Here is a 17,974-nt window from a genome sequence, read left to right on the forward strand (position 1 = left end):
TTATAAACAATATTTTCTTTCTTCTGAGCTAGCCTTAAAATATAATCAGATGCTCTTGTAGTTTTCCTTCCCTTGTGAAGACTGTGTCCCCTGTCCTTGAATCTACAAGCAGAGTACTTCCCCACCTCATCTAAGTCTGCATGGTATCAGAGGTGGGAACTCATCTGCAGCTATTCTGAACCAGCCATTTTCTGTTGACCTTGCTGGCAAATGCTCTCTGCTCTCTTATCACCTATAGTGTTGTCTTCAACTTTTGTGATACTCAGTCAGGAATTCTCACTTCAAAGGATCTATAATCAATCAGGCCATTACAAATGACAAATTCAGTTCAATAAGGATGTACAAGTGTAGGTCATTATCATATGTATAAAGGGAAAACTGCAACATATGTCATCTTGGAAATCCTCAAAATTCCATTTGAAAAGAATGGGACAATTAAGCAATATGTTTCTGTTGGTGAAATTTCAGTTTCTATAAGTGTTGCTAATAGCAAACAGGTCATCAATAACACAAACTGATCAAATATTTTAATTGAAAGTCATTTATTATCATTATTATCAGCAGCAGCAGCATTGTCATGAGCACAAAACTAAATCCACTAATAAAAGAAAATTACACCCCAAAGGAATGTGTCCTACTGACAGTGAGTCATTAACATTATCTTCATGTACAAAAGACAGCACCCTGAAGATAATGACCATATCACAGCTTGATAATTAATTCAATAATTCAACTAAAGTTATTGAGCACCTAGGCACAATAGGAGATTTAAAAATGTGTACAAGAATCCCTGCTTTTAAGGAGTTTTATAGTCTAGTATGAGGTGTTGAAGAACACCAAGAACCCAGGGCCACATGAAATCAGTGACATAAGGGAATCTGCGCCATGTACGAAATGTTATCTCAAGAGACTATGGTCACATTTGGTTGTGGGAAATCAGGTGGCATCTAAGCTGGGCTTTGAGGTTCTGGAAAGGTTTTCATGAAGTGGCATATGGAGAAGAGGCACTGTAGGCAAAGAGAATTAAGTATGGTAAAAAACATGGCTACAGGAATATGTGGCATTTTAGGGGAAAAAACAAGTTTGGCTGGTATATGAAACCTATGTAAGTGGGAGTGGTGTGATAAAATGCTGAAAGTTAAATGTGTACCATATTTTGAACGGCTCTGAACTACAGGCTAAGATTTCTGATCTTTCATCTATGTCACAGTGACTATATATCTACAGCCATAAAATATGCAATGATCTGTGAAGAGATATGGTTATTTCACTCCCAGATTTCTTAGGGAAACTAAAGTGGTTTGTAGGCAATGCCATTGCTTTGCTATCAAAAATGTCACAGCAGATAAACCCAAGCAATCTATAGTAATTTTTTCTATTTTACATGCAGCCGTATTTCTTGCCTCAAAGTCTATTCTTTCTATCCATCCAGGGACCACAGCTGTACTTACTCTCACCTCCAGCCCACCAGTTCCTGTGGCACCTAATCAGTTGAAGCAAATCTAATTTAGGATTTCCAGCTATAAATGCTACCCTAAAGCTAGGACCCACAGCTGTGAGAAGTGAGAGCAGTGGTGATACATGTAGTGAACAATGTCAGGAAAATGTAGCCATCTGAGAAGTCCTATGTAATCCCCATCCTAAGAGTCAAGCTTATTTCTTTGAAATTAGACTCTCTGGTCCTACACTCAGTTTGGTGCAGAGGACAACTGGAAGGGTCCCAAAACTCACAGTGCCTAAATAAAGTTTCCTCTTATTGTCAAAGAGGAAACTTCTTTTAACATTTCCCTTTATCATCAAAGAACTACTTAAGGAATAACATTTCATCTGGGTTACAAATTATTTAAAGGCCTCCTGGGTATGAGGCTGTTGAAGCTGTGGATAGACAGGAGTGACCAGGGAAGCCAGCTGGGCTTTGCTTGTGCCCTACAAGATGGTGGTTGGGAACCTCTCTAGTGCACTGACAGTTCAAAGATGCTAAAGAATGACTGTATTAGGTAACCAAGCCAAAGAAGTAAGCTATTTAAAAAGACCCAAGAAGACTTAGAATAACAGTTTCCATGGCCACATTTCTTGCACCTAGTCAGTCTTTCAGCTTTTCCATGGAACGAGACTTCCTCTGAAGGAAGTCATGGATAGCAGTAGTGAGGCCCCATGTTACACTGGACCTTAGGATGACAAGGGAGCCTCCACGATAAATCAGGAACACCTTTCGGCCCCGAGTGTCCCACATGTCCCGGGCAGAGGCCCACAGGCTGGGCATGCTCTGCCAGCCAATATGGGACTGCATATTGGCAACCAGCACAATCAGAGGATAGAGAACTAAGCAGGTGATCGTTCCATTGACACTCCCAGACACCAAGGCAGGGACCCAGTGGGGTAGGCCTTGCTTTGCCAAGCCATCCTGGATAGGGTCCTTGAAGGAGAAATACAGAGCACTCCCCAGGCTGTTCCTAAGAAGAATGGGCCAGAAACCACGATAGTAGCCTAGCGACAGCCGCCCCCAAAGCCCATAGGAGTTGAATTCCTTGAGAATGCTGAAGGTGGTAGGGAAGCGAGCTTGCTTGCGACCATCCTGGAGCACATTTTGCACTCTTTCAAAGGGGCTGAGTGCCACAGCCTCCACAACACCAGACATGAGCCCCGCAGCCCAGCGGTGTCCCAGGGAGTGTGGACCATCAGGGGAGAGAGAGCACAGCAGGCCATCGTAAGTCCCAAACAGTAGAGTCCCTTGCAACGTCTTGGAGAGAAGAGGTGGGTAGATTCCCCGGTAGAAGTACTTGGGGCCTTCACGCCAGAGCTGTCGCAGAGCCTCCGACACTGCCACAGCATGGATCTGTTGCCGGAACACAACCTTGTAAATAGGAAAGGTCAGAAAAGTAGACATAAAATTGGAAATGGCCCCAAGGGCGTAGGCCTGGGAGTGCCAGATTTTCTTTCCAGAAGTCTCTGATTGTGTCCAGTGCTGAAGCTCATTCCCAGGAGAGTGGTTCTGTTCCCCCATGCTGGAGACAACCGGGTGCAGATGGAAGAAACTGGCAAGAGTTTGGGGTGGGGGGGGAGAGGTTAGGCTGACCATTATATCTGTTGGTGAGCATTTTCACTGTTTAGTTAGAAAGAGCCCCCAAAAGCTCAGTTTAAGGAAACAAGCCAATCTTTGGGCCAGTTTCTGAGAAAGAAGCACATTGTTAAGAAAAAATTAAAACAAAGGCATTGACTTTTTCTGGACAGAGTTACCTCTATAGTGTTTCTCGGGCACAGCAAGTACTCTAACGTTCAAAGGTTTAAGAGTGAAGAAAACAAAATTGGAAGAAGGGCTCCAAAACATATTCCATTTAACTTCCACCAAATGAAAATTCACATTTGATAAATTGCTAGAATTATAAGTTGCTATTCTCCTTCTGAAAAGCAGCACAATCTTGTTGAGGCAGAAAGGCATTCAAAAATTACAGTTCTGTACTTACTGGTAAAAATTTGGGTAGTGGGGAGTCTCCCTCTTTTTTTTTCTGTAGATTCTTGGCAATGTTGTAACTATTTCATGGCAACACCCGACCCTCCTCCCCAGAATAAGGAAGCAGAGAGAGGAACTCTTTCTGGAAATGTAGTGTCAAACAAAAAGCTCCGTACCTAGCAATTTCCAAGTCTAACCCTATATATAGACTTGTAGCTTCATGACACAGCAGAGGTTCTCAGCCTTGTTGCTCTTTAGGCCAGATAATTCTTTATTTTAGTGCCTGTCCTCGGCATCATACAATATTTAGCAGTCTCCTGGCCTCTACTTGCTGGGTGCCAGTAGTACCAATTGTGACCTACCCAGCTGTGACAACCAAAAATATCTCCAGACATTGCTATATATCTTGGGGAGAGGACAGACAAAACTGCCCTTGGTTCAGAACCATTACACTAAAGAGAAGAAGCAATGCTCAAGAAGAAATTAATGCTCAGTGCAGATCTGAGAATCTGAGGGATTTTGTCAGGAAGGAAGTAAGGGCTCTGCTAGGCTGAGAGGACAGGGTGTGCTGCAGTGGGAGATGGCGTGTGGAGGAAAGAAAGCATAGATGTATGAGGAGGAGAGGGGAGAAGGGAGGAGAGTTCCCCCAGGCTGGGAACTCACATCTAGATTGACAGGAAGCCTGGTAGGAACTGCAGACCCAGAGGGGAACTGCAGAACCCTTGGCCATGTGGTCCTGAGGGGAGGGAGGTTCTGGGACTCAAATTATGCTAGCAGTTGATGGCCTGCTCAATAGGGACAAAGGAATACCCTAGGCTGAGGCCCAGGGGGGCAAGGGGAGAAGCCAGGCACTGCAAGAAGCCCACTGCAGCCTTCCCTGGGCTGCTGCACCCAGAACCTGCCTTGAAGGGCTCCTCCCGATGGAATCAACCCATCAGCCCTTTTCTGGCTTCCTGTTCCAGTGCCATTCATGATCCCACAAGCTCATCTTACAACCCCCACCCCAAGCCACACTCTAACACTATCTCTTGGTGGAGGGGCACAGAGGCTCAGCCTCTCCTGCTATGCCTTCACCCCTCCCCCACCCCACATTCCCTGTTTGCTTTAAGCCTTACCTCCTCAAACCCCATAGCCAGAAGGAGACTAGGCGGGCCCTTCTGCCTGGGACCCTTTAGCTGACAACTGACCTGGAGCAAAAGCTGGAGAGGGCCATTCCTTGCATACCTCTGGGGCACTCCTGGGGGGCCCTGGCAGTCACCTCTATGTCTCCAGGGCTAAAAGAGACCCTTCCCCCATCCCCAGCAGGAGGTAGCTCCACTCAGAGCCACAGGGGCCCCCAACATTCCCCAGCCATCCTCCAGAGGGATTTCTTCCTCAACTTTTACCTGCACCTAAGTAAAGATGAGTGGTGAGGGAAATGTCTGTACCTTTTTCTATCTCAGAGTGCAATAATGTTTCACTTCCTCCTTACATTTTCCTGAGTGACTTACAAACATGTATTGACTAGCTGCATAAGGTAGGTTTATTTAGCAGGAAGTAATCTGGGCTAGGATTTGCCAGACTAGCATTAAGTGCCAATCTGTTATCAACTTCCTGTGTGATATTTGGAAATTCATTTACATATTGAAGCCTCCTCGGTCTGAGTTATAAAATGAACAAACAGGGTGAAATGCTTTCTAAGCATCCTCATACTGTGCATGTCAGGGGGTGACACTGGGTAAATATTTGACAGAGGAATTAATTGCAATTTTTCATCCCTGATTTTTCTGCCTTTTTGCCAATCATTTCAGGGATTAAAGGTGAATAATTTAGAAATATCTTACCTTAAATGTCTAGTTAGTCATTTTATAAATCTAATTTTTTCTATGTAATGGGGAGGGGAGAGTCCACTTTTCTCTGTTAAGATGTTGGTCTTTGGGGGCAGACAGACCTGATACTGAATTCTGCCTCCACACTTAGTTGTGTCACCTGTCAAGGCACTTCACTCAGTTTCTTTAGCTACACATAGGTTTTTTCAGGTAAAAATAGGGACAATGGGTATCCTTTAAAAAGTTGTTGGAAAGATTAATAAAATTAAAAATAGATAAAGTGATTGAGCATCCATGTCATGGTGGCCTCAATAAACTAGGGGTGGGGGGCTAAGTGTGGTGGGTTGGAGGAATTGAGCAAAAAAGAATAAGAGAAAAAATGCATGGACAAGAACAACAGTGTGGTGATTGCAGGGGTGGGTGGGGGCTGGAGGGATTGAGCAAAAAAGAAAAAAAAAAGTATTTTTCATTAAAAAAGCTAAAAAAAAAAAAGATGCTTCCTGACCTCACATCTGTCTGTCTCCACAGAGCAAACATTCCTGCAGGATATTCTCAGGACAGCCAGATCCAAATGACATGGTATGGTAGAACCAATCCCATGTTCATTGGGAGGCAAGAAAGACCTTTCTTCTGTGAATGCCAAGGTGTTGTTAAACAATCCCAGACAGCCTGGCTTCTTAAGATGAGCTCCAAAGTCAAGACCACAGGATGGGCCTGGAGAGCCTTGAGCTGTTATCTCTTGTACCCTATGATGTGCCTCCTGCATTTACAGCCTAGTAAAGTGAATCCAGGGCATTCCAGAATCCCCTGGGAAGACTAGCCCAGATGGATAGGCTGTGTGACCATCCCAGGATCCAACCCCACATATGCCCATTCATGCAGGGCATACCTGAGACAGTCTTTTGGTTAGCTCACAAACATGTATGATCATCTACTAAATCACTGTGGGTAAATCACCGTGGAGCTGGAAGTGAATAGGACTTGGTGCCTGCCCTCAAAAGCTTGGAAATCTAGTAGGAGAGACAGATCAACAATGAGCTAATCTATACTGGGAGACCAAATAAAGCGTGTAATCAAGGTCAGAGCAGAAAGACAAGAGCAATGTATTCCACCTGGGACACCGAGTAGCCAAAATTTTTCTCTGAGCAGGGGCATCTCTGACTTGATATTTAACCAGGGAGCAGACTCTCATTAAGTGGAGGGTTGAAAACAGGCATTCTAGACTGAGGAAGAGGCCTAAGGAACAATGGCCTAAAAGCACAAGTGGTACATAGCACTGGATGCAGGCTGTGGGAAGGAAATAGAGCTATGGCAGACAGAGAGGAGCCAATTTACAGTGAGGACCAATATTTGTTTTTCCCGCTGCAGTGCATTGTGGCCTACAGACACAGGCTCTGGATTCCGGTAGCTCTGGGTTTGAATTTTGCAGTGCCACTTCCTAGCTTTATGACCTTGGCCAAGTCTCTTCACCTCTCTGTGCCTTAGTACCCTTATCTGTAAAATGACTGTCATGAAGGATACATGAGATGAAGTATATAAAATGCTTAGCATGGTACCTAGTATTGAAATTGCTCTATAAATTATATTAGTAGTTTCACTTAAAAAAATGAGATCCCAGGAATAAACTACATTACAACTACATTGTTCTAAAGACTGAAATCAGTCTAATGCACTGCGTCATCTTCAGAGGTCCATTTTTAATTATCTGTTTGGAAGACAGCAGCAAATACTTGTTCATGGCTTTTGGAGTTTGGTAGCCCTGGGCTGGATTCCCAGTACCTCCATTAACCACTTGTATGACCTTACATAACTTAACCTTCCTGAAATTGTTTCTGGATCTGCAAAATGAGATAACAATGCCCGTCTCAACAGAGTTGCTGAGAAGCTTAAATGAGATAACATATGGAAAGTTCCTGCCACAGAGGAGGCAGGCAGCCACAGGCAACTATTATCATTTCAACTGAAACCTTTTATCCCCGAAACCTTTGGGCTTTTAAGGTTCCTTTGTTGAAATTGGAAAATGTGGTCACATTAGAGCCATAAATTGAAACACTCTTCTACAGGAGGCCAGAGATAAGGAATTCTCTGTACCCAATTGGAGCCAGATTAGCAAATCCTCCTTCCATCCTTGCACAAACAGACCTTCACTTTGTTCTAATGGCCCTATGCAGGCAGCTTTACACAATCCATTTCTTTAACTATTTTTTTGTCAGAGCTCTAAGATGCACTCTTTGTTCTATTTGATTCACCCCACTACATCCAACTGCAGATCAACTAATTTGGCAAGGAAGCCAATTTAAACATAGAAGAGTCTGCTGAGACCCTGGATTAGATGTCATGGAATTGGGGAACAGAAGGAAGAGTCTAAAGGAAACCCAAGAGCTACTGCACATTACCCCTGACTGGGTGAGGTGAACCTTCTACCTCTCACACTTCCACTCCCCTCCCTTACTGTTCCATCCACAACAGAAAGTCCACAGTCTTCAGATGGAAGGTGTGTCATCTCCAATTTGGACTGTTTACCTCAAGGAACTCCAAGTATTGCGATTGTAAATAAGAAGGCAGAAAGAACAGGTGAATTACCTCAGCAGGTTGAAGATGAACCAACCCAGCATTCAACGGGCATCAGACTGTTCATTTGCTTTCAAGTATCAGGAGTCTAGAACAGGACCCACAGGGGGCCTCCTAGCCACAGTTGACATAAGGGAAGTGATGACCTGCTCTCCAAGAACTAGAGGTCAAGGAAAATGGAACAGGTTTCCCAGTCCCTGGCTTCATGACCCATTCACTCTGGACAGCCCTGCATGCCGTTTCCATGGAGTTGCTCCTTCCCTGGGGCCAGTGATGGCAAATACAGCAAAGGAGAGGTCCCCTCAAGAGCTCACAGAAGGGCAACCTAGCAACCTGTCCTGAAGTCAGGAAATGAAAGAGCTCTATCAGTGGCAGAGAGCTGTGGTTGAGGGTTAGGTCAAATTGTGTTTCATTTCTCACACTTCTTTTTCAAGTTCAAGTTGAAAGAGGAAGCTGTTACAAAGAAAGATTGTAGGGGAGTGGTTCTGGACTCCCAACTCATTTGAAAACCTATTAAGCTGTGGACTCAGAGTCCACAGAGTTCAAATTGTTCACCAACAATTTTGGGAATGGACCTGGGTAGGAACCTCTGCTCTGGAGTTGCATCTTGTGACAGATATGCTGTGGACAGGTGCATTGGCAGTAGGTCTACTCACTTATTGCCATCAGCATGAGGTGGTATTTTTGACAGTGGTTCACGAACCTCTCTACAACTTAGAATTCACAATAGCACCGTTTAAAAATATAAGTCACAATTCCCAACCCAGTCTTAGTAAATCCAAACCTCCCGGAGGTGGATCTCAGAAATCTGCATTTCTCACAAACTCTCCAAAATGATTCTGAGGCAGCTAGACTTGTGCACCTACTTTGGTTAATAGCTTGGGTTCTGGCATCAGATTTGGTCCAAATTTTGGCTTCACTTTGTAACTTCAGGTGTCATTTCACCTCTGAGCCTTATCTCCTTTTGAGTTATAAGCTGTAGAAATAATGTTTTACTTTTATAAATAAACTGGCAGCTTGTGATGTAAAAAAAAACATTGTAAAAAAGACAAAAAGAGTGCCTCAGTTTCCTCTTAGGTACAATGGGTGCAGAAAAAACTTCCCCCACCACTCTCCCTGCTGCCTCTTCATGCCCTCCCTCTGTACTACCAGCTCACCAAGACTCCTGTGGGCATGGTTTGAGACCACCAATATAAAACAGCTCTCTAAGCAGCTCAGTCAAGCAAGTGGCATTTGAAGAACAACTGACTCGGGGGCAAAATAGGATGATAGTTATTTGCTGTGTGATTCCAGGCATGATACCTAACCTCTTTATGTCCGTTTTGTTATCTGTAAAATGGCGATAGTAATCCTTGCTCACTAATTCTATATAATTCCAAATGGGCCCTCCCATATCCACTTTGGCTCTTCTCCACTAACCCTCAATCTGAGAGTAGAGAGAGTATTTACAAGACGTAGTAGCCTTTGAAATCAGACATGTCGACTTGCACAGGAGTTCTGCACTTCCTAACTGTATGGCCTGGGCGCTTAAGTCCCCTGTCTGTTAAATGGGCACACAGCTTCTTCTTTCTCAAGGCTGCTGAGAAGAATCAATGAATGTTCGTGCAAGCAAATTTGCACGCAGAAAGCGCTCAGTAAATGCTTTTCTTCCTTTCCCCCATACAAAGGTTGAGGAACTGTTATTGTTCGCTTGATTTCTGTCCCACCTCGTGTTTAAGGCATCCAGGCACAAAGCACGAAGGAAAAGTGAGATAGAAGGGGAGGGGAGAAGGGAAGCAAAGGGAAAAGCAGCAAACTCACGGGTAGAATACAAATCGGCTGGTTCCCTGTGTCTTAGCTGCACTTGACACCGCGCTGGCTCCGGTGCCTGTGTGCCGCAGCCCCTGCCGAGTGGCTCCCCACCTTATGCTAGCAATGGGGCCAGTGGCTGCGCAGGGAGGCCGCCTCCGCGCCCCGCTGATTGGCCGAGCCTCCCGGCTCATCACGCTCTTTTGTCTCAATGGGCAAAGGCTGAAAAAGCGGCGGCTGTTGGGAAGGCCCAGCGGGTAGGCGGGGATGGACACCGCTGCTGTGGGAACCCTGAGCCCTTCACTTAGCACCCCCTTGCTGGGCGGCGGTAGGGAGCAGCTTATTCGAGCATCCCCAAGTCACTTAGCGGCGAGGGAGGCGTCATTCTCCCCTCCCTGCTTCCCTGACCCAGGCCCTCGGAGGCTGGATGGCAGCATCCACGGTGGTACACGCGGGACCATCCGTTGCCCCCTGGCTGAGTACAGGTACAGAAAGGGGCTGCGACTGCCAGGCATGGAGAGAGGCCCGGGGGGAAGCCCCACCAGGACTGCGGGACTCCATGCCTGGTGAATAGAATATTGAGCTAGGGGTAGGAGCTCTCTCCCGTAGTTCGTCTGCGCTGAGGAAGGAGGTGGGGTGCCACTGAATACTGCCTAAAGGGTAGGATTTGCTTGGATTGAAAAGTAGAGGCCTTGGGGTGGCCTGGTAAGGGGCTGGGTAGAAGGGGAATCGATAGCTATCTGCCTTTAACCCCTTTGCATCTCATCTCTTACTGAGGAGGAATATGTGGGTGTGCATTTCCAACTCCTATTTCCTTTCTTCCTGACAAGCCATCAAAGCCAAATGTGAATTTGAATGATGTGCAGCTGATTGCAGAGCTGGTAGCGGACTATTTTCTTCGGTAAAAGTACTGGAGGGGTCACTTTGGCTTGTATTCATAACATGGGAGAGAGAACTTTCCATCTGGCTACATAGGAGGTTGGAGGGGGAGAGTGGGATGAAGGAATGTGGCAGCTTCTGACTCTTCCCTGTGAGGACACAGTCTTGACTGCCTGAGGGTTGTAATATTCAACTTCCTGTGGTTAAAGGTCGATTTACCCTAGAAGTTGACTTACCCTAGAAGCCGGTTTTCACACGCACTGAGGGCACCTGTTGCAGAGGCTGGATGTGAAAAAAGGTGTGCATTTGTTTTGGAGCTCAGGTAAGAATCTGAGAAATAGTGGGCAAACTTTGAGAAGGGCCTATAGTTGAAACCTGAGACCAAGAGCTTAATGAAGACCTTATCGATTACCATAAATCTGTAAGACTTAGACTATTGCACTCTATTCTGAGACTCCAGTTCAGATCCACACACTATTTTACCTGGAAATAGAAGCTACAGTTTGCTCATTTTCCTCCCTCCTGGAGGACTGGTAGGAGGGGATGCATGTGGCTGTGAAAAGCATCCTTGCTAGCAAGGGATACCTGCTAGCTCCATTAGGTTGTAATTGACAATTTCCTGCAGGGTAATTTTAGGGCAGTGGGAAAATATAAAATGTACTGCAGGGCATTCAGGAAGGTTGAGAAAGCTACAATAGACTGTTTCCCTGAGGTCTACTACCTTATTGACATCCTATCCTCTTTACAGTTCCTATTGAGATACAAGGAATGCAGAGACCAGGAACATTGCTTTAGGGATTCCTCCCATAGACTAGGATTTTCTGAAAAGCCTGAGCATCTTGTCATATATAGACCATCATTAATCATCACTGCATGCATGGGTAATAGCTGGTGGCTGAACACACCCTTGCTGACTTGGGCCCGTTCCATGTTGAGGTCCTTAGGGAGCAGTCTTGGTCTTCTAAGGGTTAACATGGCAGAAGGAAATGTGTAGTAGACTGCTCTGCCTGATTTTAGGAATTGCATCTCTACCCCTTGTGGCTAAGGGGGAGAGACAACCTTTGGAATGCCAGCTGCAGGAGACAAAGCCTGTCTCTGGTAGCAAACGCTGCCTCAGTTCCTCTCCCTGCCCCCAGAGCTTGGTCAGAAGTCAATGATGGGTAAGACCCCTCACAGCTGGGGGCAACCTAAGCCAGACTCCATCACCTGGGAGGCCTTCATGGAAGGACTCGACTCGGGGCCTGCAACAAAGAGCAATGGACTCTCACCCTCAGCTTTGTCAAAGCCCGAGTCCCCATGTTCTCTGGGAGAAGCACCTTCCAGCTCTAATCCCCTTAAGCCTGAATACCTGATAGGGACACGCTCCTAGCCTGGCCAGAGCGTGCCCTGGGGAAAAATCTGGCACCACAAAGACTTGCTGATAAACCTGTGAAATCTGCTCTGTTAAGAGTGCTTTCATTCATATGATAAGGGTCTGAGAGGAAATGAGTATGTCTCCCAAAGTTTCTGCAACTCTCTTCCTGACAGACACTCACTCAGACTGAAACCCTCAGACCTCTTTGAAAGTTATCTCCTGTTTGATCCTTGCTGCCCTGTATTCCTGTGTATTACAACCCAATAAAAGGCTATGGAGAAAGGTGCTCGAGGCCTTTTTCTCCTCGGAGAAACTGGCCACTGCTGGCCTCTTTCTCCCCAGAGAAACAGGCCACAATTCACGCCTCCATCCCCAAACATCTCATCTTGTCTCGGCCATATTTATTCACTCACGCGTGTCTGTGGCACCGGGTGGGGGGGACCACGCGAAAATGGTCGCCCCTACAGAAATGAAGTTGTTTTCAAGAGGGGATGAAACCTTTGAAAACCGGCTAATCCAAGACAGTAGGGTCCTGCCAGATTGGAATATATCTGAGGAGGAAAAAGCTCAAGCACCTGATGAAAACCCTTAGAAGCCCTGCTCAGGCAGTTATGTATTTGCTCCAGGCAGCCAACTCCAGCCCAAGTGTGGCAGATTTCATGCAAGCAATGAAATTGGTGTCTGGGGAGTCTGAAAGCAGTGTGACTGACTTGCTCATGGTAAATTTTTAAACACCCTACAGGAATAAGGGGAGAAAGCCTCCCTTTATGTGATGCATTTAAAGGTGCAGCTCCAGAATGCTATTCAGGCAGAGATCATAGCTAAGAAAGATGCAAACCAGACTAGCCTGCACCAGCTCCTTGTAAGGGCTGAACTGAGTGGGGACCTGTTCTACAGGCTGAAGCATCTCCTCAGGATGTATGCAAATAATCAGGAGAATCTTTTCAATTTCCTGGAGTTAATCAAGATGATAAGGGGGAAGAGGATTGGAATAATAATTTTATGAAGCAAAAAGAGGTCAAGAGATCTGAGCTAATCATGGAGAGGGCAGCAAGCCATGTGGCATTTCAGGGCCTGCAAGCAGTTGTGATCAGCAGTGCTGACTGCAATGTAATAGAGCTAGATGATATCCTCAGTGACTCAGATGAGGATTTGATCCTGGTGGAACCTCCACTTCCATCCATAGGTGCCCCTCCCCTCAGAGAGAAGGCCAGACCTCAGGGTCAAACACTGGTCATTGATTCTGCCAACAGTTTCCAGGTTCAATCTCCTTCCATCAGTGGTGCTTCTGGGTAGAAGAATAATGATCCTGGGGATATGCATAGAACGGGGAAGCAAAGATACACAAGCTGCTGTTAATACTGTGACATGGACAGTCACTCCAAGGAAACCTGTGACAATGAGAGAAACAAGCCCAGGTATTTGAGAACCTAATTATCACCTTACGTGAGCTGATACGTTACAGAGGAAGAGTCAAAAGAGGTCCCTGGTGAACACAATGACTCCTCTGAGCCACAGTAAGGTGCTAGACCCAGCCCTATGTAAACCCTTAGCTATATTAAAAGACTGATGATAACAAAAATGGATGGGGATAGGTTCTTATCTGCCTGAATTAATCCACAAAGTGGTTTTTTGGGAGGAAGAAGAGGTCTTAGATGCCAGCAAAGTGGCAGATACAGCCTGACCTCTGTCCCTGCTCCCTTCTCTGTCTCCCTAAGAATCTATTCTCTCTGTGTCTATTTCCTTGCATATTTTTTCATTTTATGAAATGAGTATAACTCTTTATTAAACCTTAAAAATGTAGAAAAATAAAAAATAAGTACAAATTACCTGACATCCTCACTCATATAACCATTGTCAACCTTTTGATGAATGTCCTTCTAGATATTTCCTTATACCTGAGTACCCAGATACATGAGAAATCTGCTGACAGTCTGTTGGGAACTCCTTTGTAGGTGACTGTCCCCTTAGCTCTTGCTGCTTCTAGGATTCTCTCCTTCATTTTAATCTTGGCTAATGTAATGACGATGTGCCTTGGTGTGTTTCTTCTTGGGTCCACCTTCTTTGGGACTCTCTGAGCTTCCTGGATTTCCTGGAAGTCTATTTCCTTTGCCAGATTGGAGAAGTTCTCCTTTATTATTTGTTCAAATAATGTTACCACTCATGGCTGTTTCTCTTCCCCTTCTGGTATCCCTATAATTCAGATGTTGGAGCGTTTAAAGATGTCCTGAAGGTTCCTAAGCCTCTCTTCATTTTTTTGAATTCTTTTTTCTTCATCCTTTTCTGTTTGGTCATTTTTTTCTTCCTTCTGGTCTACTCCTTTTATTTGAGTCCCAGTTTCCTTTCCATTGTTATTGGTTTCCTGTGCATTTCCCTTCATTTCAATTAGTTTAGCCTTCATATGTTCCTCTAATTTGTAACTAAAATCAACCAGTTCTGTGAGCATCCTGATCACCAGTGTTCTGAACTGTGCATCTGAAAGTTTGGCTATTTCTTCGTCATTTAGATTTATTGGCTCTGGGGCTCTGAGCTATTCTTGAGCCATGTTTTGCTCTGTTGGTGCCTGTTACGTAAGAGGAGCAGAGCCTTAAGTGTTCACCAGGGTGGGGCCACCCAGGTCGCTGGCTTGTGATGCTGCAGGTGGAGGTGTGGTCAGAGAGGGGCCACCCAGGTCACTGTTTGGGATGCTGTGCATGGGGGCGGGGTCAGAGAGGGACAATAGCGGTCCCCTTTGCTGCTTCCCACCACTGGGGCCTGCGCAGTCCATCTCAGTGCTTACTCCTTCACCGGTTTATCCGTGCATAAATGTGTGACTGTGGTCAGCCCTCAGTGGGTCCACCTGCTACTCCACACCTGGGATCCACCCATGGCTGCCTGTGTGCCTGGATCGCACACCCGGGTTGGTCCATTGGATCTTTCCTGCCCTACCCTGCTCTGCTGGGGGCTCTGCCCCTCTTACTGGCTTGGCTGAAGGGTTTGTTGTTGTCAGACTTCCGTATAGTTCAATTTTCTGTGGTTTGGCTGCATTTTTGTTGCTAAAACTTTGCTGTTTTTAAACTTGGTTGTGCGAGAAGGTACAGTGTGTCCACCTACGCCTCCATCATGGCGGAAGTCCCTGAAAAGCATTTCTTATATTTCTTAATTTATGTAAGTACTTAATTTCTTTGGGTCAAATAAAACAGCTCTTTTTATAAGAACAATTTTAATAATTTATTCTGGAGGTAGACAAACATACACATATACAGACAGACAAAACCAGAGACCTGAAATTTTCACTTAAAAATTTCATTAGCCATGAGACAGGTATGGAAAAAATCATTAATTTAAAACAATTGGAATAAGTTAAGTCTATTTGCTAATCAAATCTAGTAGCCAGCTCCAAATCAAGGTAAAACAAGTTTCAAGTGCAAAGCAGTTCTTGCACCCTCCTCAAGATAAAAATCAAGAGAGGAGATGAAACACTTTCAAATAAGAGATTTACTGAAAACAAGATGGAGAGAAAAGAGAAAGAAGGATCTTCATGCTCCTTCACTAGCATACACTAATGAAGAATATAGCTCTTCAAACTGCTACAGGGATGGGGGAGGTTCTGGCTTATATAGGGCAAGGTTCTTCAGGCAGTTGCAGAATTGACCAGAGAGGTGCAGAGTTGAGTTCTTTGCTTTCCCGGTTCCTTCCTTGAGTTCTTTGTTTCTGGGCTGGTATAGACCAGTGCAGATACAGAGTGGAGCTATTTGGGGAGTGTCTGAAGAGAAACTTTAAATGAGAAGAGGCTTAAAAATATCTGAAGAGCATTCCCATTCATTTAAGAGAGACTCAGCCCATCTCATTCCTCCCTGAAAGACTTTTCCTTCTTAATCTTAAGGAATAAGGGCTGGCGGTATCTCTATTTTTTTTAATATTGTATGTACTTCTAGAGAGAAGGGAAAAGAGGGATAAAGAGGGAAACACTGATGTGTGGTTGCTTCTTGCATACCCTCTACTGGGGACCTAGACCACACAACCCAGACATGTGCCCTGTGGTTCGCAGGCCAGCACTCAATCCACTGCACCACACCAGCCAGGGCTGGAGTATCTTCTAAAATTACTTTCTGCTAAGGAATGCAGGTAGTCCTAAACCCAGGAAGAATTAAAGTCTCTTGCTGCTAAGTCAAAGGACTTAATAAGGACCAGCCTCTGAGAGTTCAGTGGTGGTTTGGGGGAGGGCTAACTGGAAGTCCTGGCATAACTATAAGCTTCATGGGAAACTGTTTCAACCTGGAGTATACAAACTTGACAGGTAGGTTAAAAGATATGTTCCAAAGATAATTAGGAAGACCAGGACAAAAACTGGGCCAAGGAAAGGCAGAAACCAGATGAAGGTAGGAAGGGCATTTTTAATAGGATCCCAGGTAATGTTAGGATCTGTTAAGTACGTAGCTATGAGGCTTGTTCATATATCTTTTGGATAGTGGTTTCAACCTTATCTGAATTATTGACATAGATGAAGCATCTCTTATTAATGATAGTGTTGACTCTACCCTGTTTGTTTAGAAGATAGTCAAAGAGGTAGCTTGTTATCTAGAACTACATTAGCCAAAGAGTCAAGTTAACCTTGAATTCCCTGTAAGTTTTCTCCTGTGTTGGTGGCAAGATCTTCTAGCAGCAGTGTCCAACCCATGGTCCACAGGCTGCATGCAGCCCAGGATGGCTATGGATGTGGCCCAATACAAAACTGTCCATTTACTTAAAACCATTTTTTGCTCATCAGTTTTCGTTAGTGTATTTAATGCATGGCCCAGAGACTCCAAAAGGTTGGACATTCCTGGGGATTGGGTAAGGTTTATGAGCATGGTCTCATGGTAGGAAAATCCATCCTATGAAACAACCAGTCCTATGGCTGCCCCAATACCCACCAGTAGTCCTAGTGCCCTCTTACTTTGGGACAATTGAGTTATGTTAACAAGTATTCTCAGTGAAAGTAAGCTGGGCTAAGGCCCATTCACCCATAGTTATGTGATTTGAAATGCAACTGGAAGGCAGTTCTGAGGTCTTCACTCAGGCCTTTCTGGAGGTGGGAGAGCACATTTTGGTTTAAGGGATGTAAACCCAAAAAGAAATACAAAGCCCATGATGACAACAGCCTTGCTTATCTTTAGTAGGGCTCCTGTTTAAAAAAAAATTTATCCTCACCAAGGACACTTTTTTTTATTGCTTTTAGAGAGAGGAAGGGATAGAGGGAGAGAGACAGGAACAGTGATATAAGAGAAAAAGATTGATTGGTTGCCTCCTATATATGCCCAGACCCAGGATTGTAGGTACCCAGACTGGGGATCAAACCCTCAACCTAGGTATGTGCAAACTGAGAATCGAAGCTGCAGCACTTTAGGTATGGGATAATGCTCCAACCAACTGAGCCACACCAGCCAAGGTGAAGCTCTTACTTTTTGAAGAGGAATCTGAGATCCATGACTGGCTCACAGGAATATAGGGGTTTTCCTTCCTTGGTATCTTCTTGCATTTCTTCAATGACCTCTAGATCTGACTTGGATTGCCAGGGTGCATTTCTCCAACCAGGTAGCCTGTTGTGATGATTTTCCTAAAACCTACATTATGTCTTCTAGCCATAGTCTGTAATTGCGAGGTTCAAAAAAAAAAAAAAAAGAGTTTTAGTTCTCAGTAATTCCAAGGCAAATAATGGGAGAAAAATAAAAGAGTAGTTTAGAAGGCTATAGTCAAACACTTTCATTAGAAAAATTCAGGATCCATGCCCTGGCTGGCATAGCTCAGTGGATTGGCGAGGTCCTGTGAACCAAAGGATTGCGGTTCGATTCCCAGTCAGGGCACGTGCCTGGGCTGCAGGCCAGTTCCCAGCAGGGAATGCACGAAAGGCAACCATACATTGATATTTCTTTCCCTTTCCTTCGTTTCCCCTTTAAAGATAAATAAATAAAATAAATTAAATGAATTTAGGTGAAAATAAAAAGCTCTAAAAAAAAAAGAAAAATTCGGGATCCAGTCTAGTCCACACGTGAAAAAAATAAATGAAAACTTTAAAGAGCACTGACTGGTGTATCTCAGTGGATTGAGTGCCGGCCTGCGAAGCAAAGGGTCACTGGTTTGATTCCTAGTCAGGGCACATGC

General features: G+C 44.9%; 2 protein-coding genes across 4 annotated transcripts; one reads left to right on the plus strand and one right to left on the minus strand.

Moving 5' to 3' along the window:
- Positions 1 to 553: 553 nt before the first annotated feature.
- On the minus strand, positions 554 to 9,719 carry SLC25A53 (solute carrier family 25 member 53). 3 transcript variants are annotated; one of them, XM_037141033.2, is made up of 2 exons: positions 9,631 to 9,719; positions 554 to 3,035 (listed from the first exon to the last, which is right to left on the minus strand). In XM_037141033.2, the coding sequence occupies exon 2, from the start codon at positions 3,002 to 3,004 to the stop codon at positions 2,084 to 2,086; it is 921 nt and encodes a 306-aa protein (XP_036996928.1). In that variant the 5' UTR covers positions 3,005 to 3,035; positions 9,631 to 9,719; the 3' UTR covers positions 554 to 2,083. The 3 variants fall into 3 exon arrangements, with proteins under 3 accessions (XP_036996928.1, XP_053513424.1, XP_036996927.1); XM_053657449.1 differs by lacking the exon at positions 9,631 to 9,719 and adding an exon at positions 8,697 to 8,786 and having other exon boundaries at positions 554 to 2,854; XM_037141032.2 differs by lacking the exon at positions 9,631 to 9,719 and adding an exon at positions 8,697 to 8,786.
- Positions 9,720 to 11,374: 1,655 nt separating this feature from the next.
- Positions 11,375 to 13,372, plus strand: ZCCHC18 (zinc finger CCHC-type containing 18). Its single transcript, XM_037141024.2, is given in 7 exon segments — positions 11,375 to 11,485; positions 12,321 to 12,413; positions 12,415 to 12,558; positions 12,561 to 12,825; positions 12,828 to 13,262; positions 13,265 to 13,304; positions 13,306 to 13,372. Coding segments are annotated over 7 exon segments (1,155 nt in total).
- Positions 13,373 to 17,974: the final 4,602 nt, after the last annotated feature.

Source organism: Artibeus jamaicensis, unplaced genomic scaffold (genome assembly GCF_021234435.1).
Source record: "Artibeus jamaicensis isolate MK-2021 breed Jamaican fruit bat unplaced genomic scaffold, CSHL_Jam_final scaffold_461, whole genome shotgun sequence".
Lineage (NCBI taxonomy): Eukaryota > Metazoa > Chordata > Mammalia > Chiroptera > Phyllostomidae > Artibeus > Artibeus jamaicensis.

Excerpts from the sequence above, each read along its gene's own strand:
- SLC25A53 (XM_037141033.2), bottom strand. The coding sequence starts at position 3,004 with ATGGGGGAACAGAACCACTCTCCTGGGAATGAGCTTCAGCACTGGACA.